This window comes from Notamacropus eugenii, chromosome 1, assembly GCF_028372415.1.
Source record: "Notamacropus eugenii isolate mMacEug1 chromosome 1, mMacEug1.pri_v2, whole genome shotgun sequence".
NCBI classification, from domain to species: domain Eukaryota; kingdom Metazoa; phylum Chordata; class Mammalia; order Diprotodontia; family Macropodidae; genus Notamacropus; species Notamacropus eugenii.
This window is the reverse complement of record NC_092872.1, coordinates 308,744,668-308,771,767: the sequence shown is the minus strand read 5'-3', so window position 1 is coordinate 308,771,767 and position 27,100 is coordinate 308,744,668. Positions and strand designations below refer to the sequence as shown.

The following is a 27,100-nucleotide window of genomic DNA, read 5'->3' as shown; positions in this document are numbered from 1 at the left end:
AAAGCTATACTTATGCCATTTACCTAGAGCAGCAATCCTGTGTTTATTTTGATCTTCCTGTTTTCCACAATATATTTTTTTTAAATACTGAGTTTCTCTATTTTTCTCTGGCTGAAAGGACATTATCTGCTCACAGGCTTGATCCCACTAGTGAGTGGCCGGGGAGCTTTGACCTACTCTGTTGTAAATCAAATTGGTTTACACTGTCCGTCCCAGTCTCCCATAGGCACCATGGTTTCTCCTTCCCCAGGGCTCACTATATTGGTATTGGATTTAGTGCAGACACCTGATCACCTTAGTCTACTCTGGTTCAGAATTCCAGAGCTCAAGAGATCCACCAGCTTCAGCCTTCCCTGTAGCTGGGATTACAGGTGTGTGCCACCACACCTGCCCATAATTTAACTTTTTAAAAACTCTTTGTTATCCTTAACTTTTCTGAATAGCTGGAACTCATTTTTTATTTTAGTATTCATTCATTTTTGTATCATGTTTTTTACTGATGTCATTTATTTTTATATTACCCTCATTTCTAAATCTATTCCTCCTCACTCTGGTATCTATCTTGTTAGCCTTTTTAATAAAGATTTTACAGTAAAGAGAGTCAAAAAAAGTTCATCAAAACCAGCACATCAGCCAAGTCTGTTTGTATCAAGGCCCCTGCTTCTACAAAGAGGTATGGAAAGTCCATTTCCTCACTCTTTTCCAGGGAGAAGTTTGGTTATTTTAGGTATAAAGTGTTCCTGATGGTCTTTTATCAAATGAGGTAATATTTGAAAAGCTCTTAGCACAGTGCTTGGCACTATGTGAACATTGGCTGTTATCATTATTAGCTATTATTTTAAGGTCCTTTTCAGTTCTAAATCTGTAATCTTATAAATCTAATTGTAAAGTCTTACACTTAGGTTTAAAAAAATCACAAATATAAATTGGGGAAACATAGTTAGGCAGAAGATAGAAAAATATCTAGGCATTTTAGTGGGCTACATAGCCAGTATGTTAGTAGTGTGATAGGAAAGCCAAAACAGCTGATGCAGTTTTAGGTTGTATTGAAAGGGATAGTTTCTGGAAATAAGTAGCTGATAGTCCCACTACACTCTGCTCAGTTAAGATCACATCTAGTGTATTGAGTTCTGGATGCCTCAGTTTAGGAAGGTCATTATTAAGCTAGGCATTAAAAATGTCCAGAGTATTGTAGCCACAATTGTGAACTGGTCGTATTTAGCTTTAAGAACAAGAAAATTAAGCAGATAGGGACATGTTACCTGTTTTCAAATATTTGAAGAGCTATTATGTGTAAGAAAAGTTAGAGTTGTTATGTTTGATCCTGGAAGGCAGAAGTAGGAGCAATAGATAGAAGTTTAAAATAGGAACTTTTAGGTAGGTTGGTCAGGAAGAATTCCCTCACAGTTAGAGTCATCCAATGGTATAATGGGTTGTCTTGGTTCTCCCTCATTGGAGGTCTTCAAGTAAAGGTTGTGTAACCACTTAGTATGTTTTTGCATCTTTGTTTTTTCATATTTGTTAGTATGTTTTTTGAGTTTTTGTTAGGCCAAATTGCTTTTAATTTCTGAAATTCTGTGATTCTTGACCCCAGAAGGTATAGCTAGGACCAAGGGATGGGTAAAGAAAAATGTTCCTGCTGGGACAGATTTTATCTTGTAATGTGGAAAAACATTTGTAACAGCTCCAAAACTGTGAATGGGATGCTTCTGGAGAAACTCAGTTCTCGGTCACTGAAGCTGTTTCAGGCAGAGGTTGATTGATTATTTGCTAGGAATATTGGAGAGGTATTTCATGCTATTGGTAGGGGGTGGACTAAAAAATTTCTGAAGTCCTTTCCAATTCTTATGTTTGACAGTATGTCCAAAATAAAATGAAGAAAATTTTAATATGCTAAAATTCATTTTCTTTTCTGAATGAATTCAAATAACCCTTGTGAAAATTTAAGTTTTTCATATTTTGAAGTAGTAATTTTGTTGTTATTACAGATCTTATGCCTTCATTCATCCGTCATGGTCCAACGATTCCAAGACGAACTGATATATGTCTTCCAGATTCAAGCCCTCATGCCTTTTCAGCTACTGGGGATGGAGTGATTTCCAGAAATCACAGTTTTCTTAGAACTCCAATTCAGAGGCCACCTCATGAAATCATGAGGAGAGAAAGCAACAGACTATCTGCACCTTCCTACCTTGCAAGGAGTTTAGCAGATGTCCCTCGGGAATATGGTTCTTCTTCTCAGGGTTTTTTAATGGAAGCCAATGCTGCTGTTGAAAATGGTGACACTAGTTCCTCTTATTATTATCTGGATAATTTTTTCAGTGGTCAGAGGAGGCAATCTCCTGGAGATCGTGTGCATGAAGACTACAGATATGAATTCAACAATGATCTCTTCCAAAGAATTCCACACAATCAGGGGAGGCATGTGTCAGGTGATTCAAAGTACAAATACTGCATGTGTCTTTATTCTGATTTGTCTGACAGTTTTCAGTATGGTGGATACTCTGGGCTCACTTGGTAGGAACTTTGGAAACTAATAAACATTCTTTTGGAGATCATCCTATTTAATCCTCATTATTGCTAATCAAGCTTGTAATTAGTCACTCCTCCTTATAAAGAAAAAGAATGAAAGAAACCCAATTTCATTCATTTTACTGTGATAAAATTTTAGTATCATTGCTTCCCAACTGCTTCCATATATGCAAATGAAATCCTGGGAACAAGTCTCTAGCTAGATGAGCTAAGTACAGCCTTTATTGTACTTCAGTAGTCAGAGCTTTAGTTTTTCACCCTTTATTCCTTTTCCTAAAACTTCTCTGCTATAGATCCTATTGATGCTTGATCACTTCTCTCCTTCAAGCTTCCCACCCCAGCTCTTGAGACATTGTTTTGATAATTCAAGGACATTTTATTTTGTTGGTGTGGGTACTTCCTTTCAGCATCCTGGGCCATCTCCAGTCATCCTGATGGATATCTGGTCACTGGATCTAGATGGCTCAGGAGGAGAAAGTGAGGCTGGTGACCTTGCACAGCCCTCCCTCACTCAAAACAAAGTCAAGTGCAAGTCATGTCATTATTTCTCTGATGGCGTGGTCTTCTTCAGAAACGAAGGACAGGATGAACACAACAACAACCACAAAGAACACAATCTGTGAGTAGATGCAGCTGCCTGAATGGGGACTCAGCTAGCTGGGTAACTCGGTTCCTCCTCTCCTGTCTATCTCTCCCTCCTCTTCCTTCTCCTCTCCAAAGGAAGGTAAATTTGGATGGCAAGAGGATGTCCAGTTAACTTGGGGTTTACTAGTTAGATTTCTCCCTCCCCCTCTCTTCTCACCCCCCCATATCACCCCTCCCCACACCCCCTTTTCCTTCGTTTTCCTTCCCTTCCCTTCCTTATTCCTCCCCTCCCCTCTCCTCCCCTTTCCACTCTTCTCCCTTCCCCTCTCCATAAACTTACTGCACTCTGTAGCCCATAGATTGGAAAACACTAGGCCTCTGCCTAAGTTCCACTTAAGGGCTGCTTTCTGGACCTTCCTGGCTTAAGAATGATTATCAGTAGTAACTGTCATGTTTCCCTCCCAGCTTGATTTAATTATTTTTTCTTTGGCTCATTAAAGAGGCCATCCCCTGACTACTTCTTAAACACTGAATGGGCATTACATCACGCTAAGTGAATACCTGAATAGGCCTTGGCCTAAAGGGGCCAAGGTCTCCGATTGCATCCTGGCCCATCTCCAGTTATCCTGATGAATATCTGGTCACTGGATCCAGATGGCTCAGGAGGAGAAAGTGAGGCTGGGGACCTGCACAGCCCTCCTTCACTCAAAACAAAGTCAAGTGCAAGTCATGTCATCATTTCTCTGATAGCGTGGTCTTCTTTGACAACAAAGGATGACTACAACAATAACTTCCTTTCATGACACACATAATCATAGCCTTTCTCCCAGTTAGTAATTAGTTTTCAAGAGTTGCTGAAAAATTCATTGTGCTGTGACTAGACTTAGAATAAGCTTTTAAACTCAGTGAGGCTAGTCCACTTTTTAACACAGTACCGGTAAATAGTAGGTACTTAATAAATGCTTATTGACTGTACTTTTACTGCAGGTTTTTTTTTTCTCATTATTGAAACCTCCCCATTTTGGTAGGACATACCGTCACTTGTTTTGTGCTGGCATGATTTTTACGAACCCTAAGTCACTTCATGTTATGGTGAAATGTCACAGTATAATTTTAGTGGGATTGCATGTTAACCATAACAGTTGATTATTTTCTCCCATGAAGTTTCTCAGTATAATATTTGAGGCATGGAAATTTTAATTTTTAGGTATCCAAAGATCCAGTATTAGCAGCATAATAGGAAGACTTGGACATATTAATACTTCCTAGTCTAGACAATCATAATCTTCTATCATTCTATCTTTTCTTGTAAACTTCTGCCTTTAAATTTATTCACTCTCACTTTGACCTCTCATCTCTCTACCCTCTGTACTTTCCCATGCTATCATTCCTACTCTGGTTATATTCAGTTCCCTTCCCAATCTCGACCTCTTAGTAATCAGTTGAACTCTTGTACTGTCCTCTACTGTTGTCTCTCTGGCTCCTTTATCCTATTCCCACTCATCCCTTGCATAACACTGTCCATTTCTTCTACTCATATGCTTTGGAATAGAGCTTGTTATTCAACTCTGCTCATTTATCTAGTATGAACTGAACCTTAGCTTCATTCTTCTTGTTGGTTAGTTGGTCTTGTGCTCAGCAGGGCTATAGTCCAGAGCTTCTGGTCATTTAGGTTCTTTTACAACATAGCTTTTTGCTAGCTTATTCTTTTGGCTGGAGCATAGATTTTGTTTGGTTTTTTTTTGTTTATTAGGATTCCTATTAAAAATTTATAATACAATTAGAATAAAAATTCTAATTTTCATTGTTAATCATAGAAAACTTTTCCTCAAAACAGAATTAGAAATTGACAATTAAAAAATTAATTGTGTTCATATCTTTATCAGAACTAGATTAACTCAACAGACCCAGGAATATGTATTTGGACAACTTTTCAGAGAAGGTTCTTGTTTCCTATGTAGATAAATGTATGTATTAGTTGATGAGACTGAATTCTTACTGTTAAAATTTTATCTTCTGAAACATATAATCTATAATTTTTCCATTTCAACCTTTTACATATCAGTTTTGAAGATATATAGATTTAGGTGGATTATTATTTAATCTCAAGATTACTTGCCTTCTAACTTTGAAATTTTAACTTAAGTACTTAAAATCATAACGTGATTTTAAGAAAATCTTAGAAGTGTTGTAAGAATATTTCTAACATAATATAAAATCTTTGTCAAGATAACATAATAAATTTTTGTTAGAGTCACTCACACAAACATATACATGACCCCAACATATGCAGTTTTTAGAAATAAAATATACTGTGGTCACATTAGGAAAATCCCACCTCAGAGATAAACATACAGATAGAACAGAGTGAAAAATTAGGTTAGGTAGCTAAATAGCTTCTTAAGATAAATTAACTACTGTACAGTTTGTGCTCTAAGACAGAGTAATAAAGTACCTTCCTCATTTTGGGGAAATCAATTAAGATATAAATTTGTGTCTGTCACATAGGAAAGCAAAATAATTAAGAGGTTCAAGGAATTTTTGTACTTTGTATACATATACTGTGTATACAGTCTGTTGCATAGGGACCTTAAGGTATTGTCGAGTGTCAGAAAAAGGCTCTTATAATACCTGATGTAAATATTCGGATATCTAATTCCCAATCTAACATTTTTAGTACAGGAGGAGAAATTTCACACATGAGCATAATTTTGTTCCCAAATAATTTAATTTTCATGTTTTAATATCTGTTTTAAATTTTGAAAAAATTTTTTATAGTAATATATCTAATCCCTCATTTCTTTGATTGACCAAACAATAGAAAAAGATAACTGCTGAAATCAAGATTTAAAATCTCCCCCCCAAAAATAAAATCAGTCCAATAGTTACTGTTTCTCACTTAAGGGACATATATCTATATATCTACGTGCACACACACACACACACACACACACACACACACACACACACACACGCGCACACTCGCGCGCGCGCACACACTCTTTCTCTCTCATACACACACACACACACACACACACACACACACACACACACACACACACACACACACACTATATGTAAAGATATCAGCTAGGTGGCGCAGTAGATGGAGTACCAGTCCTGGAATTAGGAAGATTCTTCCTGAGTTTAAATGTGGCCTCAGTGCTGTGTGACTCTGGCCAACTCTGTTTGCCTCAGTTTACTCAATTGTAAAATGAGTTGGGGAAGGAAATGGCAAACCACTCCAGTATCTTTGCCAAGAAAACTCCAAATGGAATTATGATGAGTCAGACATGACTGAAAAATGACTGAACAACTTTGTGTGTGGTGCAGTGCATGTGCACACACACATGTATACACGGACATACAAACATGCACACATGTGGCACTCACACAAGGGAATATATGTTACACATGTATGTATATATGTTATAATATATGTACATATATCCACACACATGCATATAGAGACATATATACATATATACATACACACATCTATGTATCTACCTATATACTTGCACATAGACTCAAGGTAAACATGAACAGACATTTGCATTTTTCCTATAGAAAACACAGACTTTGATGTAAATGTTTTCTTACTTTTTTGGGGGATACTTGCTAGGTACAATGTTCTCTGCTGAGCTGTCTTACATAGTAAGTTTTATTTAATTGAGTGCTCAACATTTGACAGTTTGATCAATTGAATAACAGCCAAGTTCCTTTTCACACATGCTGGGAAATATACCTATATCTATTTTTTCCCCTTTTGATTAGACCTTAGATTTTGTTTTTTCCCCAGATTTTGTTAAGAGAAAATGTAACATTTCTACAGCTGTGCAGGGAGAAGGGACTGAAGTCAGTTTTTCTATAGGCTGAGATGAAAAGAAAATGAGAATGGTCTTTGGGCAGCATTAATAATAGGTTGGTTATGAATGAATGTTATTCAAATTGAGATACTAAACGAAGTTCATGTCTCCAAATTTTGTTTTTCTTGGAATACAGATTTTAACTATTATGGGTGTGTGTGTATGGGTGTATGTGTGTATGTGTGTTCAGGTATGTCTGACTGTGACCCCATGGACCACAACACACCCTTCTATCCTCCCACTCTTTCTCGAAATCTGTTCAACTTCATGCTCATTGTTTCCACGACATTATCCATCTCATCATCCGCCGATCTCTTTTCCTTTTGCCTTCAATTTTTCCCAATATTAGGGTCTTTTCCAGTGAGTCCTGTGACCAGAGTATTTAAGCTTCAGCTTCAGTATTTGATCTTCCAGCCAATAGCTTGAATTAATTTCTTTAAGTATTGATTGATTTGATCTCCCTGCTGTCCTATAGACTCTCAAAAGTCTCCAGCTCCAAAAATTTGAAAGTGTCTGTCCTGCTACACTTAGCTTTCCTTATAGTTCATCTCTCATAGCCATATGTTATTACTGGAAAAACCATAGCTTTGACCATACGGACTTTTATTGGCAAGGTGATGTCTGCTTTTTAGTATGTCATCTAGATTTGCCATACCTTTCCTTCCAAGAAGTAAGTGTGTTAGAAGTGTTTCCTGAGGCCCATTTGACTTTATTTTCTAGAATGTGTGACTCTAGATCAATAACAACAGTTAAGGATAAAATGAAACTATTGTGACGGTAATAGAATCGCTGCTTAATACATAAGAGTTACTCTATTCTACTTTAAAGCATTTAGTTCATTTTTTAATTTGTCTTAGGATTTTTGAAAGTACAAAATTTAGACTCCTGTCTTTTAGAACTTTCCCAAACCCTGTGTCAATCCCAAGTATTTTAGAACCCCTGGAACTTAAATACGCATTTCAAAAGAGTAATTTTTTTAAGTCAGAACTACCTTAAACTAGCTACTATTGAGAAGGATCATCTTGCTTGAGTGAGTTCCACTGGCATAAACTGTTAAGCCTTTATATGATATTAATACATAAACTAGGCTGAAGTACCTTTTCCTGGGGCTGATAAAACCTTAGAAGTTTGGTTACCCCATTTTTATGTCAGTTAATATGGACTTTTATATGGAAGGTCAAGAAATAGAGGATTAAGGAATCATATTGCCTGGGGTTGAAATGAGAAAGAAATTCAGAGGGTTCAGTGCTGAGAAAGGAAAGTGGAAACACTGTCTTAGAGGGGAGTCTTTATAAAATTTTGAAAAATAGAAAAGATGACATATTTCCTTCCTGTCAGGTTACAAGGTTCTGCTATTTCCATCTTGCCTTCTAGCAAATGATCATAGCAACTAGAATCAGTATTAGTTTCAGGATTAGATCTGGTCAGATTTGTATTGCTAATAGAAGGGATATCATAGGTGTAACTTTTAAAAAAAAGATGGCATTCATTCTCCAGGAAGGGTGAATCACTGAAACTCTGTAATATGTAATGTCATTTCATATAAGGAACACAATTCACACTTAGGTGTGAAAAACACTGAGGAATTATGTGCCAAACTGCATTTATTTAGTATCAATGATAAGTAAGAAGATTAGGGAAGAAAGATTCCTCTTTACTGAGCGAGGAAAAGAACTCAATTCACTGGGGGGTGGGGTGGGTGGGGGTGGGAAGGGAAGGAGCGTTTACTGACTCCACCTGTAGAAAACTAGGCTAATCTTTAAATCAAATAGGTTCTCTTAAACTCTGATAATTCAGCCAGTGATCTTCAGTGAAAAGTACTTATTCAAGCCAACCTCTTGGAAAAAAACTCACCAAATTTTAATCACTATATGTATGTGCAAAAGTGTTCAACAGAATACTACACCCTAGTTTGTATATAATAAAATGCAAATGCAAAAAAAGGAACTTTTCAGTAGACTTATTCAAAAAAGCTATCGGTACTTGGTTGAATTGGCCAGGTAAATATAAAAAAAAGATTGGTAATGACCTTGTTTAGTAGCATTTAACAGCTTATTGATACATTAGAGAAAGAGTTGAAGTTATCCAACTAATTAATGTGTTAAAAATTTAGCATCTGTTGTCTTCCTTATTTTTAGCTTCCATTGCTATGGCTTTTTAGGGACATTCTTTCTCTTAGTCTGGATGATCACTTTTCAGGGATGTTGTAGAGGGGATTCCTTATGGGTATCATTTGAGCTAGATGGCCTCTGAGGTCCTTTTATGCTAAAATTCTGCAAGAAAATGTCAAATATAGCCCTATATTTTGCAGATGAGGAAAATCATTTTAGGAAAAGTGGCAGTTAGTGGTTTAAAGAAAGAGTAGAAAGAGTGTTGAATTTGAAGTGAGAGGACCTAGTTTCACTTAATATATGTGTGATTTTGGGACAAACTACTTAACTTCCCTTTGGCCTTAGTTTCCTTATCTCTAAACATGAAAGGGTTGGACCAAAAGCTGACATCCCTTTCAGCTCTAGATCTATGATCATATGGTCTCTGATCTACCAGTTTAGTAACTCTCAAAATATGAAATAGGGTTAGCTGATTTGATTGTGATGAAGCCATACTGGAGCTGTATGATCACACTTTTCTAGGTATTTACTATTCCCTTAATGATCATTCTGATGTTTTTCTATTGATGAAGTCAAGCCCACTGTCAAATATAGCTTATACATTCTACTCTTTTTCTTTTTAAATCAAAATTTCAGTAGCATTTGTCATCTTCCAATTAGTCCTGGCATTTTTTCTATCCAGAACCTTGTGGTTCTGGATCATGCATGTATGTATGTATGTATGTGTGTGTGTGTATGGATATGTATATGTGTATATGTATGTATGTATATACACATATAACATAACCTCTATATAATAATCATGTATATATAATCTCAGAGAGATTATTAGTGTTAAAAAATTAGGACTTTTGTGCCAGCACAGTTTGGGATTATTGAAGGTGACACACTGTTTTCTAAATGAAATACTGTCTAAACCTGTTACATACTGAGCATGTCCTAGTAGATTAATTCGTGGGATGCCTTTCCAAACAAATAGCATTGTCTGGGATAGAAGAGACACATTTTATCAGCTCGATTGAATTGAAGGCCCCAGGAAGGTGAATGTAAGGACTAAAAGGTACAGGCACATGTCCAACTAAAGTCAGCCATTGTCAGAGGAGATGAGGGTAGAGTCTTACAGTACTAGGAGAAGTTCTAGTCTTTCTGTGACAGTTTACTCTTCTGGTCTACTGGTACCCTTTCAATCACTATGTCAGTGCAAATGTTATGACTTTCATTTAGGGGTAAAGCCTCTCGTTAGACCAAAATCTCATGTACCTTACCTCTTTCCTCTAGGACCCAGTGTAAGGTTTGAGCTTTAGACATTAAATCCAGATCATATCCAGCACCCAATCAGGATCTGTGGTATTAAACTCTTCACTTGTAGGACCAAGAGCTCTAGGCACCAGTCATCCCTTTACGGACCTAGCCCAGGACTAAGTACTTATTGTATCATACCTCTTGGTACCAGTACTTCATCAAACAGGGAAGACTATTAACAGATGGCTCAGGCTCTCTCTTCCTTAAATTATCAGGAGAGAACTCATATTACCCTTTGCAGTTCACAATGTGCTTGAGGGTGGGAGCTGCAGTTAAAAGATATTATTTACCTATTCGTTGGCTACCAGATTGCTACCTCTTATTCTCTGATTCTCAGTGATACAAAATCTTTGGCTTCCCTAAGCAAAAACTACTCCTTTTCTTGCTGTGACATCCAATTCTATCATCCCTATCAACCTTGCCCTTCCCAAAGTCCTCGTCTGCTTCCATGATCTTTTACTGGCTTTTGGAACTCCTGTTCTGTTGATAACAAATGTTTTTCCTTTACTTTCCTCTTTCCATTTTCTATGAAGATTTAGTTTCTCTATGAAGGTCTTGCATTCCTTGCTGGTCTTTCCAATACTGGATATACTCTCCCATTTTGGTAGGAGTAATGTCAGAAGATCGTACCTCATGTGGGGTAGGTTTTTCTTTAAGAAGGTATTGAAACTCTCTATAAGACTCAGTTGGCCTAAGAACTGAAGACTTGAACTCACTTCTTGGTGGACTAAGTACCAAAGCCAGTACATGAGTCAAAAACTCCTAATCAATGCACTTGCATGGCCAACACTTAGACAGGGAAACTGTGCCAGTTGAATAAATGGTATATCCATTCTAAGTATCCTTTAAATACACCTCCATTTATTAACTGTTAGATGGTATATAAGTATCTCATTTCGTTCCAGTTCTGTACCTGAAACACCAGACCAGCCTGAGTCATATTTAGCCTTCAACTTACCTCTTCTCACATCCTTGGATTCACTGTTCTAGGATACTTCCTATTGTTATTTTAAGACCCTCCCTTTGTCACCATCACTCTTCTCCTCTCACTTTATTTTGAACATTTAACCAGATCCTAGTGGCAGTTATCATTTGGCAACTGGTCCTTCTCCTTTTGTTATCAAGAAGTTAAATACCTGTTTTGAAGTCTTCCCCTCTACTCCATTCATTGTCATTATACTAATAGTCTTTACTATATGGTCAGTTCTACTTTAAAGTGACATGTGTTTCTCAAACTACCATTTATGTAAAAAGCACATGATATGTCATAGCAGAACTAACTGTATTTTGTCAAACACTTCAGTCTCTCAGTTTACTAAGTTCCTCAGCTCCTCTGACTTACTCCTTTATTCTACCTTAGATACACACAGTGTCACAGTCATTGGTCTCTACTATTTCCTACAAATTTTTCACATACATGCTTTAGAATTGTGAAATTCTATGTGACCATAAAATCTCTGTATGCCTATTGTCTTTAAAAGTACTCTTCATCTTTACTGTGATCTCCAGTGTCTCTAATCTCAGGTTCTCCGAAATCATTATATCTACTCTGGCTTTACTTTTTCTTTCCTAATCTTGACACTTTGGTTAATCAGTTCAATGTTAAACTATTTATGTTCCCAAGTCACATGTGCAGCCCTGTTCTTGTACTGATCACACTTTGCCAAGTACCAATCCTGAATTAATCCTATTGTCTTTTTACCTTGTACTCACATATTGCTGAAATATGCTAGATAGTCAACCATGTTGGCTGAATGATTTTAATTTTTTTTCTTCTTTAATAGTTTAACATTTTACTAAATCAGTTCATGCAAATTCCAAATTGTAAATATAGTTAAGGACAAGCTTTTTTTTTTTTTCCATTTCTAGTTTCATCATTAAGACAATAAGTAAACAGAAATTATATGTAATATGTGTTTTTTCTCTTTTGTTGTTTTGGGGGAAAAATGAGAACAATGTGATGAGAGGGAAATGTCATGCAATGTAGGATTATGTAACAGCACAGTTATACAGTAGGGCTTCTTGGTTTCTTCTACATGTAAAAGACAATGTACTACTACTGCCTTCATCAATCCGGTTTTCGTTAATATAAAACTACTAAATTTCCTAGATTTCACTAAACTAATACAGGAACTGAAACATTAATAGCAGTAATGCCAACTTGTAGTGCTAACAAAAACATTTGAGGAGGTCAGAATATTATGTTATTTAATTTCATCTGAGCTTTGACTGCCTCTCTAATCTCTCTAATCTAATCACAGATGTTCCAGGCCTTGCTTTTCTTTACTTAAGGTTCTTACTCCACTTTCTACCCTCCCTAACTGAACTTTGCAGCACTAATGCTTGGGGTTACAACCCCCAGCAGGCTTTGCTCCTGAAGAGCTTTAGCCAAACGGGCAGTTGAGGCCTGATTAAACTTCCCATAACCTGAAGCTAGGGTCTAAAGCATTGGAAAAAAGGAAGGAACATTTCAGTGCAGGAGTGGGTTTTTGAGTATGCCTGTATCATGTCCTTGGATTTGCTAATTCAGCCTTCTTCCCAGTAGCATGAGAGGTCTGTGGGTGGGTGTGGAGAAAAGGGGTACTGAGGGAACTCAGGATCAGTGTGTGTTAGTTCCTCTGTGTGTGTTTTTTTTTAACCTTCTTTTGGATTCTGGGTCTCCTATACCATGGAATGAGTTGAAGTTTGGCACATAGTTTCTGTTTTGGATAGGTTTGAGAGATCATGGGGATGAGAGAAAATGTCTAATCCTCTGTTTTATATTGCTCATGTGACTTGGCCACACATTACTTAAAAAAAACAAAAGCCTGTCTGTGCTTCTTGGTTTCTGTTCTCTATTACTTAATTTTCAACGGACTTCTCTTTTTGGCTTAACTTGCTAACTTTCCTGTCCCCTAACTCCCAGTCCCCCTCTTGAGGAGGAAATATCTTGTAATAAATATCATAATGAAGCAAGATGATTCCGCACAATGATACTCGTCAAAAATGTATGTCTCTTTTTGTACTTTGAATCTCTTGGCAGGTCAGTTAGGTCAGTTTTATGTTTCATAATAGGTCTTCAGGAGATGTGGTTGGTTATTGCTTTGATTAGATTTCTAGAGTCTTTTAGAGTTGTCTTTCTTTTCCATATTTTCCTGGTTCTTACTTCAGTCTGTATCAGTTCATACTATCCCAGATTCTTTGAAATTTTCTTTTTTATCATTTCCTACAGTGAAATAATAATCCATTACTATATATCAATATAATTTGTTCATTCATTCCTCAGTAGATCGGCACTTCCTTAGATTCAAACCCTTTCCTCCCATTTAATCCCTATTGTAGGATCAGGAAGTGTGCTTTGCTTGAAGCTAATTTTCTCTCTCAGGTATTAAATCCCTCTATCTCCTCCCCTGGGGGCCCTGCCTCCTTCCCTGATGAGTTTGATGAATTTATTCTATAAATTGTGTATTCACACCTCCTTGTCCTTTTCAGATGAACCAGTTTCATCTGTTATCTGTTCCCTTCAACCCTTCCTTCTTGTTTGTATATTCTTTTCCTTATGCCCTCTATGAGAAATAGCAAGTTCTACCCCATTGTTCCTTTCTATCCTAGTATATTGTTTTAAACTCCTCCTCTTTCTCCCATTTTGAAACAGAATCCATGTCCATGTTCTCCATTTTTCTTAAGTTGCTTTCCTCTAGTCTTTTACAACATTAAGGGACACGTTTTGTTTTTTTGTCCCTATTCCTAGTTTTCCTCCTTTGAGTATTAGGTCTGCATCATCATACAGATTTTTTTAGTTGCTCAGATATATTTACCTTTCTAGGTTTCTCTTCTCTCTTCAGATGGTATTTCGAAGTTCCTTCTTGGTTCTGATCTTTTTATCACAAATACTTGAAAATTCTGTCTTCCACTAAAGATCCATTTTCCCACGTGAAATAAGTTATTCTTGTTTGTAAGGCTATACTCTGACCTGATTCTACCTTCTGGAATATTGCATTCCAAGATTTTCTGGTTTGTTTCATTTATTTATTTATTTGAGAGAGCGTGAAGCTGTATGGTTGTGTGTGATTCTAATTGGTATCTTTGAATTTCTTTTCTGGAGACTTAAGTGTTTTTACTTTAATGTGGAAGTTCTGGAATTTTGTTATGGATGTTCTTGGGACTTTGCTTTTGGGGTTTCTTTTGGGAGGTCATTGGTGGGTTCTCTCCATCTTCACTTTGCCCTTTGATTTAAAAAGAAAATCTGGGTAATTTTTGTTTATGGATAAAGGCTTTTTTAAATGATGTTTTTCAAATGGTCCAGTCATTGTTAAATTATCTCTCCTTGACCAGTTTTCCAGGTCAGTTGTTTTTGATATCAGATAGTTTACATTTTCTCCAATTATTTCAATTTTTAAAAATTTTGTTCCAATATGTCTTATTGTCTCATGGAATAATGATTCCTGTTTGGATTATTCTACTTTTCACGGAGTACCTTACTTGGATAAAGTTTATTACTTTCCTTTTTTAGAGTCTTTATATTTCTTTTAATTCTTTTCTTCAGAGTTTTAAATTTCATGTTATATTACTTCATTTCTTTTAAGTAACTTACTTAGACCTTGTGGAAAATTAATTTTCTTTTTTTGCAACTGCTATGGAGTTACCCTCTCCTTCTAGGAGATATTTTTGGACATCTCTTGATCTATAATATAATTTTATACTCTTCAGTATCTTTTTTGTTTCATTCATCTGTCCAACTTTAGTTACTGAATTGGGGCTCTATTTTTCAGAGCAACTATCTTCCTTCAGGAAGAGCCTGTACATACGTGTTTTTTTACCTTTAAATATATGATTGTTTTTTCCTCCCTTTCTGTGGTGGTGTTATATTATTCTGCTTTACAAAATCTAGAGGCTCAAATTTCCCTTTTGCTACTTAAAATTCTTTTTTTCCCATCGAAGCTCAATTTCTGTTTTCTAAGGAAACATTTGATTGTTCCTGGTAACCTGGAATTTTGATAGGTATTCTGCAAGTCATTAGCTTTTTCTTCTTGAAGGGAAAACAATCACTTGGCTGCTGCAGAAGTAGAAACATCTCATACAGTTTGCAGATCATTGTAGTAATACTTTTATTCTTGACACTGATGGACAAGCTCAGCCTTTGTTGAACTACTTGTGGGTGTTTATATCTTATTTGTTAACTACCTCCTTAAGACTTTTATAAAAGCTTCCTATCAGTTCTTTTTTATTGTACAGCCAAACTCTGCTACTTTTCCTTTATCTCACTAACCCTTTATTTGTTTCATGATTTCTGAATTGAATAAATAATTAATTTTTAGATATTTATTTTAAATTAAATAAATTTTTAAATTTACTTTTATCCCTTTCTTGGTCCAAATAAGACTCATCTACGCTGCTCTGATAGTAGAACTTCTGTGAAGACCATGGATTTCATGCTTCCCTAACCCTCTGTCTTTGAGCATTGATCTGATCCTAGAACTTACTCAGGTTCTAGTGTACAGTTGCCTGGGTACCATACTTGCCGTATCTCCTGTTGCAGCTTCCTTCCCTGGTGCTGCCTCGGGCACTCTTGATTTCTGCCCCACAGGTTTGTTTCTGCTCAGGGTTAGCAGGCTTCCATCATTCTTCTGCAGATCTGAATTATATGGAGGAGTTTATGATTTTTTTATCTTTGATTTTATCATTCATATTAGTGCATTTTTAGAACTTTACTGGGGCATTTGTGGGAGATCTGGTCTCCTCCAAGTCCCATCACATTTCTGCTTTATTTTAAAGCATTGATTATTCCTAATCATCAAATTATTCAAATATATTTTAGTTACTTTTTTTGTTTTCTTTTTTCACAAACTGAAATAATAGAATTTTATGAGCTTTGATTTGTAGTCCTTGGAAGAACCCACACAGAAACTTTAAAGCTGACTGTGTCAGGGAAACAAATATTTGAGCCCCAAAGAAAAAGCTGCCATTGGAAAGACCTTGTCCTTGAGCTGCCCTCCCTTGGGGTTCTAGTTTCATAAGGACAAGTTTGGGCCCTGTAGAAAAGGATTTTAACCAGGAGAAACAATTCAACATAGAGGACATATTGATCAGATCTTTGGGAAGTTCTGGTATAGGAAAGGGACATGGTTTTGAAAGATACTCCAGTTGCTCTAGTATCCATGGCTGAAAATTGATATTTACGTTAAGAAAGTTCTATTGTTAGTAGTACCAGAGTATTTCTGCCCAGGGGCATGAGTTGAAAATATAATTAATGTCAAGAAGATAGTGAGGAAAATTTGACACGTATATGTAAGGACAGCTGGGTGGCACAGTAGATAGAGTGCCAGATCTGGAATCAGGAAGACTCATTTTCCTGTGTTCAAAGCTGGCTTCATACGCTTACTGGCTGTGTGACCCTGGGCAAGTCACTTAACTCTGTTTGACTTTGTTTTGTCACCTATACAATGAGCTGGAGAAGAAATGGAAAACTGTTTCAGTATTTTTGCGAAAAAAACCCCACATGGAATCATCAGGAATTGAACATGACTGAAAAAAATTTGAACAACAAAATACATGAAGACAGGATTCTCAAGATTCAGTCTTGCAGAAAGGAATACAGAAAATGAAAAAAATGACTCCTGTGTACTTGACAGCCAGGTAGCATGAATCAGTAAAATTCAAGGATGTGACCACGAATTTGATCCAAGGGGAGTGGAGGCAGCTGATGAGATAGTGGAGAGCTGTACAAACCTCATCTCATTGACTTTATTTCAAAATCTAGTGTGATCTTCCAATTTGAAGAAGGTGAAGAGCCTTGGATACCTGGATATACAGAGAATTTAAGAGAAGTCCTAAGAAATAATCTCTCTAGACTAGAAGAGTTGTACTGAGATGAAGGAATCAACTTCAAAATATCAAATCTCTCAAGTAGCATTACCAGAAATATTAATAAAAAGACCCAGAATAATCTTTTTGAAGAAAGAGAGTTAAAAACTTGAAGAAAGGGAAGAGGTTTCGTGCAATTGTTAATCAAACCTCCCACCAAAAAAACCTGGTAAGAAAAGAGACCCAGATAACATAGAATAATAGTAAAGAGGCATTTTTCCATAATGAATATGGAAAAAATATTTTTTTGACCATTCAATTCTTGCTCACTGTCAGAGAACATATTTCCCTTTCATTACAATGAATATGGGAAAATCTTTAGATTTAACCTTCACTTTAGGATGTATCTTATTTTTCACATAAGGAGAATCCCTAAAGTAGTGAGTGTTGCAAAAAGGCTTCTTATCCCTTGCATATTGGAAAATTTATAATACAAAGAAGCCATATAGCTTATATACTGAGAAAACATCTTAATATCAAAGAAACATATCAGAGAGAAGCCCTGTGGACACAATGTATTTAGAAAAGCTTTTCAGTATCACATCATTGTCATTATGTGTACTTGGCATTATCAAAGAGTAACCCTGGGAATATAACAAAGTTTGAAAAAAATTTACTCATATTTGTCACTTAGTTAAATTCTCAAGAGCCAGAATGAGGCAAGATAATGTCATAAAATTAAGTAGTGATAGCATTTATTGTAAACAAATTTGTTACCGTTATGAAAAAAAATAAATTGATACTGCATATTCTTAATTTTATTGCAGAAAATGCCTCTCAGTTTAAAAATGGGTTAAACATCGCTGTATTAACTCAAATTAACATAATTCTAAAATAATCCGGTATCTTTTTTTTTTCTTTTATCAATAATGGTTGGGTATCCATGGTGTTTAAAAATAAATATTTTATTCTGCACTGTTTGGCAGGAGGTGAGTAGTGTGTTTCATTTTCACTTCACTGGATTTGTGATTTATTATTGCATTGATCGGAATTCTAAAGTCTTGCAAAGCTGTTTTTCTCCATAATGTTGCCATGGAATAAATGGTTCTTTTAGTTCTATTCTTTATCACTTTGAAGGTCCTCTGAGTTTTTCCTAAAATTATCCATTTCATCATATAAAAAAATATTTTTGTTGACTTCTTGGTGGTTTCAGTTTTTAAAAAAATGATTTTATTTGAAGGGGGTACCTAGATGCAACATTCAATTTTGATTGTTTGATTTAGTTGTTCTTTTTGTTTGTATCATTGCAGTTATTGTCATATGTTTTCTTTACTTCATTTTATATCAGTTCATGTAAATATTTCTATGCTCTGTATTAATTGTATTTGTCATTTCTTATAGCACAGTAATATTCTATTACATTTATATACTACGATTTGTTTAGTTATTCTCTGATTGATGGGAATCTATTAGGTTTGCATTTTTTTTTTTTTGCTATATCAACAAGTGTTGCTACAAGTATTTTGATGTATATGGTGCCTTTTTTTCTTTAAAATTTATTTATTTATTTTTGGTTTTCAGCATTCACTTCCATAAGATTTTGAGTTCCAGATTTTCTCCCTACCTTTCCCTTCCCCTCTACTCCAAGATACCATGCAATTTGATTTAGGCTCTCCATATACATTCACCTTGAGCATATTTTCACATTAATTATGTTGTAAAGAAGAATTAGAACCTGTGGGAGAAACCATGAGAAAAAAGAAACAAACAAAAAAGAAAAAAAAGATAGCAAATTATGTGCTTCCATCTGTATTCAGACTCCATAGTTCTTTTTCTGGGTGTGGACAGCATTTTCCATCATGAGTCTTTTGGAGTTTCTTGGATCCTTGCATTGCTAAGAAGAGACAAGTCTATCAAAGTTAGTCATCATACAGTGTGGCTCTTACTGTGTACAATGATCTGGTTCTGCTCACTTCACTCAGCACTAGTTCATGTAAGTCTTTCCTGTTTTTCTGAAGTCTGTCTTCTCATCATTTCTTATAGCACAGTAATATTACGTTACATTCACATACAACAACTTACTCAACTATTCCCCAACTGATAGACATCCCTTCAATTTCCAATTTTTGGCTATCACCAAAAGAGCTGTTATAAATATTTTTGTACATATGAGTTGTTTTCTCATTTGTATGATCTCTTTAGGATACAGACCTAGAAGTGGTATTGTTGGGTTAAAGGGTATGCCGTTTTATAGCTCTTTGTGCATAGTTCCAAATTGCTCTCCAGAATGGTTGGACCAGTTTACAACTCCACCAGCAGTGCATTAGTGTTCCAATTTTCCCACATTTTCTCCAGCATTTATCATTTTCCTGTTTAGTCATGTTATCCAATCTGATAGGTGTGATATGGTACCTCAGAGTTATTTTGATTTGCTTTTCTCTATTCGGTAGTGATTTAGAACATTTTTTCATGTGACTATAGATAGCAGTAATTTCTTCATCTGAATACTGCCTGTTCGTATCCTTTGACATATCAATTGGGGCATGACTTGTATTCTTATAAATTTGACTCAGTTCTCTATATATTTTAGAAATGAGGCCTTTAGTAGAGACACTGGTTGTAAAAATTGCTTCCCAGTTTTCTGCTTACCTTCTAATCTTTGTTGCCTTGGCTTTGTTTGTGCAAAACTTTTTTTATTTAGTGTTCTCTATCTCTTGTGTGGCCGTAAATTCCTCTGTTCTCCATAAATCTGACAGGTAAACTATTCCTTGCTCTTCCAGTTAGCTTATAGTATCAGCCTTTGTATATAAATTGTGTATCCATTTTGACTTTATTTTGGTATATGATATAAGATGTTGATCTATGCCTAGTTTCTATCATACTATTTTCCAGTTTTCCCAGCAGTTTTTTGTCAGATAGTGAGTTCTTATCCCAGAAGCTGTAGTCTTTGGGTTTATCTATAGATAGATTCCTATAGTCATTGACTACTGTGTCTTGTCTACCTGACTTATTCCACTGATCTACCCCTCTATTTCTTAGTCATTACCAACTGATTTTGATGATTGTTGCTTTATAATACAACTTAAGATCTGGTATCACTAGTCTACCTTCTTTAGCATTTCTTTTTATTAATTCCCTTGATATTCTGGACCTTTTGTTCTTCCAGATGAATTTTGTTATTATTTTTTTCTAGCTCTATAAAATAATTTTTTGGTATATGGTTCCTTTTTTCTTAGAAGTGAAATCTCTGGAGATTTTGGTTACATTGTCTCCATAACGTCCCATTGCTTTCTGAAATGACTGCCAGCTCTGCCAGCAGTGTACCAGTTTAGTTAATTTTCTTTCAAGTATTTCAGTGCTATGTTATTTGATATGTATATATTAAGTATTGATGTTGCTTTATTATATATGGTACCTTTAAGCATAATGGAATTTCTGTGCTTATCTCTTTTTATTATATCTGTATTTACTATAGCATTGTCTAAAATCATTGTTGCTCCCTTTGCGTGTTTGAATTTATTTGAAGCATAATAGACTTGGCTTCAGCCCCTCATTTTAAATCTTTGTAAATCTTAATAATAATAATTAGCATTTATGTAGCACTTAATTTTGTGTCAGGTATGGTGCTAAATACTTACCTAATGCTTAGCACATAGTAACTGCTTAATACATGTTTACTGGTTAATTGATACTATCTCATTTAATCCTTACAACCACCCTACAAGATAGGTTCTGTTATGTCCATTTTACAGATGACATAGTTGAGGCAAATTAAGGTTAGGCTTCTGTCATATTATAAATAAATCAAGCTAGTGTCTTTCATTTTATGAGTGAGTTAACCCCATCCACATTCATGGTTATTATTATTTGTTATATTTCCCTTGATCTTGTCTTTTGCATTTTCTTCTCTTCACAAATGAGGAGAGGGAGTTTGTAAACTCCCTCTCTCTTACCACTTTTATTTATGAACTATACATGAAATGACCTGTTTCTGCTACTGTAGCTCATCTCTTCCCTTTCCCCCAACCCAGTTCCAGGATTTTACTCTTCCATTCCTTTTAATCCTCCTTTCGCCTCTTCACATACCTCACTGGCCATGACATTTGAATTTGTTTTACTTCACCTGTCCTGCCCTCACTCTTAAACCCTCATTTTGTTCTGCTCCTTTTCTAATTTTCCTTTTGAGCTCAGTGTAATAATGATAGTGATGATGATAATAAAAACTTAGCATTTATGTAGAGCTTATTATGGGTGAAGCACTTTGTACTAAACTCTTTACAATTATTATCTCATTTGATCCTCACTACAACCCTGAGAGATCGATGGTGTTATTTCCATTTTACAGTTGAGGTAGCAGGCATACATGCTAATTGACTTACTCAGGATCACACAGCTACTAAGAGACCCTACTCCAGGCCCAGTGCTCTATCCACTGTACCACCTTGTTGTCCCCAAGGTATTTCATTTTTCTTTACAAATTTAATTTAAATTTCAAATCTAAATTATGTCCCTTATCATTCCCTTGCTCCATCCATTCTGCAAGCAAGAAAAATAGTCTCTTATCTATATCTATATCTATGTCTGTCTGTCTGTCTGTCTATCTATATCTATAGCTATATAGTCATATTTTGATCTGTACTTTGAATCTATCAGCTCTCTATCTGGAGTCAATAACATGTTTCATTGTGAATCTTTTGGAATTGGTCATTGTGTTGAACAGAGTTGCTAAGTCTTTCAGAATTAGAATGCCTTAGAAATTGCTCTCCAAAGTAGCTGAACCAGTTCACAGCTCTGCCAATAAACATTAACCTTCACATTTTTTCATTGATTCCCTTGATATTCTTGACCTGTTCCTCCATATGAATTTTGTCATTTTTTTCTACCCTTATAAAGTAGTACTTAGTAGTTTTATTGGTTTGGTACTGAATAAGTAAATTAACTTAGGTGATATTGTCATTTTTATCATATTGACTCATCTTGCTTATGAGCAATTAATGTTTTGCCAATTTTTTAGATGTGTCTTTATTTTTGTAAAGGACATTTTATAACATGACTAATGTGAAAATGTGTTTAATAGAAATGTATCTGTAGAGCCCATGTCAGATTGCATGCCATCTTGAGAAGGGAAGGGGAGAAAATTTAAAACTTGAATGTTTTCAATGAATGTTGAAAACTAAAATAAATTCAGGAAAAATAGAACGTTTTATAATTGTGTTAGTAAAGTTGTTGTAATTGTCTTGGCGGGTAGACTCCCAAGTAGTTTACTCTGTCTATAGTTATCATAAATAGATTTTTAAAAATCTCTTCTTATTGGATTTTATTGATAATATACAGAAATACTAATTATTTGTATGAATTTATTTTATATCCTTTACCCAAGTTTTTGTTTCACTTAATTTTTTAGCTCACTCTCTAGGGTTCTCTTCATCAGCAAAAAGTAATGTTTTTATCTTCTCTTAGCACCTACTTGTTTCTTCAACTTCCTTTTCTTTTTTTATTGCCATACCTAGTATTTTTGGTAAAATATTTCATAGGAATGGTGATGATGGATATCCTTGCTTCGCTCCTGATGTTTCTGGAAGTTTGTAGTTTATAAGCCTAAATCCATTATAGATAGTGCTGATTCTTGGTTTTATATAGATACTACTCATTTGAAGGAAAGCTCCATTTATTCCTTTGCTTTCTGTTTTTAACAGAAATGGGCATTGTATTTTGTCAAAAGCCATTTCTGCATCTGTTGAAGTAATCATATGATTTTTCCTGTTTTTATTATTAATATTGCCATTTATGCCTTTAGTTTTCCTAATACTGAACCATCCCTGCATTCCTGATATAAATCAATGGGGTATAGTGTGTGATCTTTGTGATATAATATAATTTCCTTGCATATTTTTTTATTAAAATTTTTGTATCAGTATTTATTTGTTTATAATTTTCTTTGTTTTGACTCTCCATTGTTTAGGTATCAAGATCAGATATGTATCATTGAAAGAGTTTGGTTTTGGTTTACCTGTTTTTTTCAAACAATTTATGTAGCATTAGAATCAATTGTTCTTTAAATGTTTGATAAAATTCACTTGGAAATGTATTTTGCCCTTTTCTTCCCCCTTCGGGAGTTCATTTATGGCTTTTTTAGTTTCTTCTTCTAAAATAGGGTTATTTCCTGCCCTGTTAACCTTGGCAGTTTATATTTTTGTAAATATTTATCCATTTCATTTAGACTATTAGTTTTCCTGGCATTCAGTTTGGCACAATTACTCCCTGTTGTTGTTTTTATTTTTCCTTCATGTTTGCAAATTCACCTATTTCAATTTTGATACTGGTAATTTTCTTTTTAAAAATTCAAATTAGCTAGTGTCATCTATTTTATTGTTGTTTTTAAAATTAGTTTTGTTTGTTCAGTGATTTTATTACTTCACTTTGTTAATCTCCTTTGATTTTCACAATTTTTATTTTGATGTTATTTGGGGTTTTGAAATTTTTTGGTTTATTTTATTTTAGTTGTATGCCCAATTCATTGATCTGCTCCTTTTTTTGTATTGATGTAAACATTTAGAGATAAATTATTTCCCTTAAATACTATTTTGGCTGCATCCCACAAATTTTGGTCTGTTATTTCATTATGGTTATTATCTTTAATGAAATTATTGTTCCTACTTTTGGTTGTCTGACCCATCAGTTTGTTAAGATTGCTATTTAGTTTCTAATTTATTTTTTATTTTTAAAATAAATTTATTATTTACTATTTTTAACATTCCTTTAAAACCAAATTTGTTTTTAACATATGCTTTAAATATTGTTTCTTGAAAGTTATTTTAATGCATTGTCAGAAAAAGATGCATTTAATATTTATGCTTTTATGTATTTACTGTTGAGATTTTCTTTCCTTTATACATGGTCAGTTTTTGTGATTATGCCATGCTCAGATGTGAAATAAATATAATCCTTTCTAGTCTCATTCAGTATTCTCTAGAGGTTTATCATATCTAACTTTTCAAAAATTCTTTTCATCTCTTTAACTTTTTTCTTGTTTTTTTATGTTTAAGTTTAGGTCTCTGAGGGGATAAACAGGTAAATTGTTTACCCTGTAACTCATTTAATTTTTCCTTTAAGAATTTAGATACTATGGCATATGTTCAGTATTGCTATTAATTCATTATGGTACTGTTAATTTTTCTTTTTAAGGAAAGTATAGTTTCCCTGGGGCAGCTAGGTGGTACAGTGGAAAGAGTGCTTGGTATGGAGTCTGGAAGACTCATTTTCCTGAATTCAGGTCTGGCCTCAAACACTTGTGAAGTGTTGGCAAGTCACTTATCTCTGTTTGCCTTAGTTTCCTCATCTATAAAATGAACTGGAGAAGGAAATGGTAAATCATTTAGTATCTTTGTCAAGAAAGTCCCATAAAGGGGTCACAAAAAGGTGGGCATGACTTACCTGAACAACAAAAATAGTTTTCCTGTTTATCTTTTTAAATTATGTCTATTTTTGTTTTTGCTTTGTCTAAGATCAAGATTGCTGCCCCTTCCTTTTTTACTTCTGCTGAAACATAATAGATTTTCCTCCAGCTCTTGTATCTTTTTTGTTTCAAGTGTGTTTCTTAATATTTACATTTCAGAAACTTCAGTATCTAATTGTGGGGACCTGTGCTTGGATAAAGCTTTGTTCAGGTACTCTTGGATGGAGTGATCCTGAATGTGGTGGTCATAGTTACATCCTTTTCTATGTGGGATTATGGGGCTATTCTGTTGTTGAGATCCCCCTTTGCCGTCTTTCTTGCCACAGAGCTCCTGGGTCCTAGGCATATCATTTAAAAGCATCTTAATACCCATCAGTGATAGTACATAATAGTTTTAAAACAACAGTTCTGGAACTGCTTTTCATGGGAACATGAGTTTGCCATGAAGAAAGAAATTGTAAATGATCTATAAGAACATAGTAAGCTAATCAGCTTGTTTTGTTGTTGTTGTTGTTTTTGTTTTTTTGTGTTTTTTTTTTTTTTTGGAGAGGGGAAGGAAAGGCAAATGGGGTTAAGTGACTTGCCCAAGGTCACACAGTTGGTAAGTGTCAAGTATCTGAGGCCAGATTTGCACTTGGGTCCTCGTGACTCCAGGGCCAGGGCTCTATTCACTGTGCCACCCATCCGCCCCAACTTGGTTGTTTTGATTAGTCAGTCATACTGTTTTGAAATCAGTACATAACAGAAAATATTGGCTTCTAATTGATTAACTATTAGTCATTGAAATTAATATATATAATCAACAGCTCAGAAGATTGCATGTGCAGTCATCAGTGTTTTTATTTATTCACTTTGATTTTACTACAAATATTTATTTTGCCTGCTTGTTCAAATTCAAAAATAAATCTTAATAAGTTTTCCTGCAAGATTTATGCCATTTTATTTAAAGTCAGGTTTAGTCACATCATGAAGTTTTAGAAATGCTCCTAAACATTGCATAATTTTTAGAGAGAGTAGCAAATTTTATATACTAACTTAAAAGAAGGATAAACATTTATTTTCCTGTAAACTAACACTGATTGATTTTTTTTTTTTTGTGCTTTTAAAATAAAATATATAAAATACTGAGCAAACTGGTACTACTCAACTGCATCCCTGCTTGTGATCAACTGCCTTTGTTTCTAGGACACAAGGTCGGAATTAGGAGTGCAGTTTTGGGCTATTGAATAGATAAAAACCAATTAATTGAAAGTAGGACTTTGACCTTATTAGATGACATAATAATTTAACCTTTCAGGAAGTCAGCAAATGTTTATTTGGTGCTTCATATGTTCCAGGCATTGTGGTAAGTGCTGGCATACACAGTAAGGGTAAAACAATATTTGTCTTCAAGCAGCTTATATTTAAATGCCTATGCCTGGAAATGGAAGATTAGTAACCACTGTAATTTTATATTTATAAAAGTAAAGTACCATTTAGAATCAACCATTGGAGTAATAGTATCCTAGATTCACAGTTGGATGTGAGACCTTAGAGATCATGGAATCCAATGCAGTAATTTATGACTGTAAAAAGTGAGGTTTAAAAAAGTTAAAAAAACTTCTTAGGTACAGAAGTGAAATGAAAACATCATAGAAATAAGGTTTTAATAGAAATAAAATTGTAATTATGACTATGTTTAAATAAGAGTAGGTATAACATGTCTGTGCATATGTATATATTTATATTTATATATATTCATACACAGACACATGGACATTGACTTTTCAGAATTTTTCTGAGGAAATTAATTGAAATTTAAGTTTAGGAATCAATTAGAGCATTGCTTTTTAAAAGCATATGGGAATTCTTGATGAACATAATGTAGTTTGAAGTATTGAAACCTTAATGGTTGCATTAGATCTACCTATTATTTGCTAATATTACTTCATTTCTTCCTACTTCCTGCTCTCCCCTTTCCCTGGCTAATGGGCACAGCAGAGAGGCAATGTGGGGTAATAGTTAGGGAGCTAACTTCAAAACCAAGAAGACCTGTGTTCAAGTTCTGCCTCTGACATGTATTGACTGTGTGATCCTGGCAGGACATTTGACTTCTTTGTGTTCTACACAATTCTTTAATATTATAAACGGCATAACAAGTGCCCAACTGCATTGGTAGAGGGGGATTCTTCACCTGGAAGTTCCCTATACCAGTGAAATGAAAGATACAGTCAGTCATCCATTAAAATTTTATTAAGCACCAGTTAAATGCCAGACACTCTATTAACTGCTGTGGATGCAAAAAAAGGAAAAGACAGTTCCTGCTCCCAAGGAACTTGTTTTCTATTAATAACAACATGCAGATTTAGCTATGTACAAACAAGCAATATACAGAACAAATTAGAGATAATCAGTGAATGGAACTAGATTTAAGGAGAATCAGGAATGATTTCCTGTAGAAGGTGAGATTTTACCTTAAAAAA

At 34.8% G+C, this 27,100-nt stretch overlaps 1 protein-coding gene across 2 annotated transcripts in view; it reads left to right on the top strand.

Annotated features, from left to right (window-relative positions):
• The window catches only part of SAV1 (salvador family WW domain containing protein 1), a 58,138-nt gene that overhangs the window by 5,360 nt on the left and 25,678 nt on the right, over positions 1-27,100 (top strand). For both annotated transcript variants that reach the window (XM_072629450.1, XM_072629451.1), the window contains exon 2: positions 1,989-2,432. In XM_072629450.1, coding sequence (XP_072485551.1) covers positions 1,989-2,432 — 444 coding nt within the window. The remainder of the gene's footprint in view (positions 1-1,988; positions 2,433-27,100) is intronic.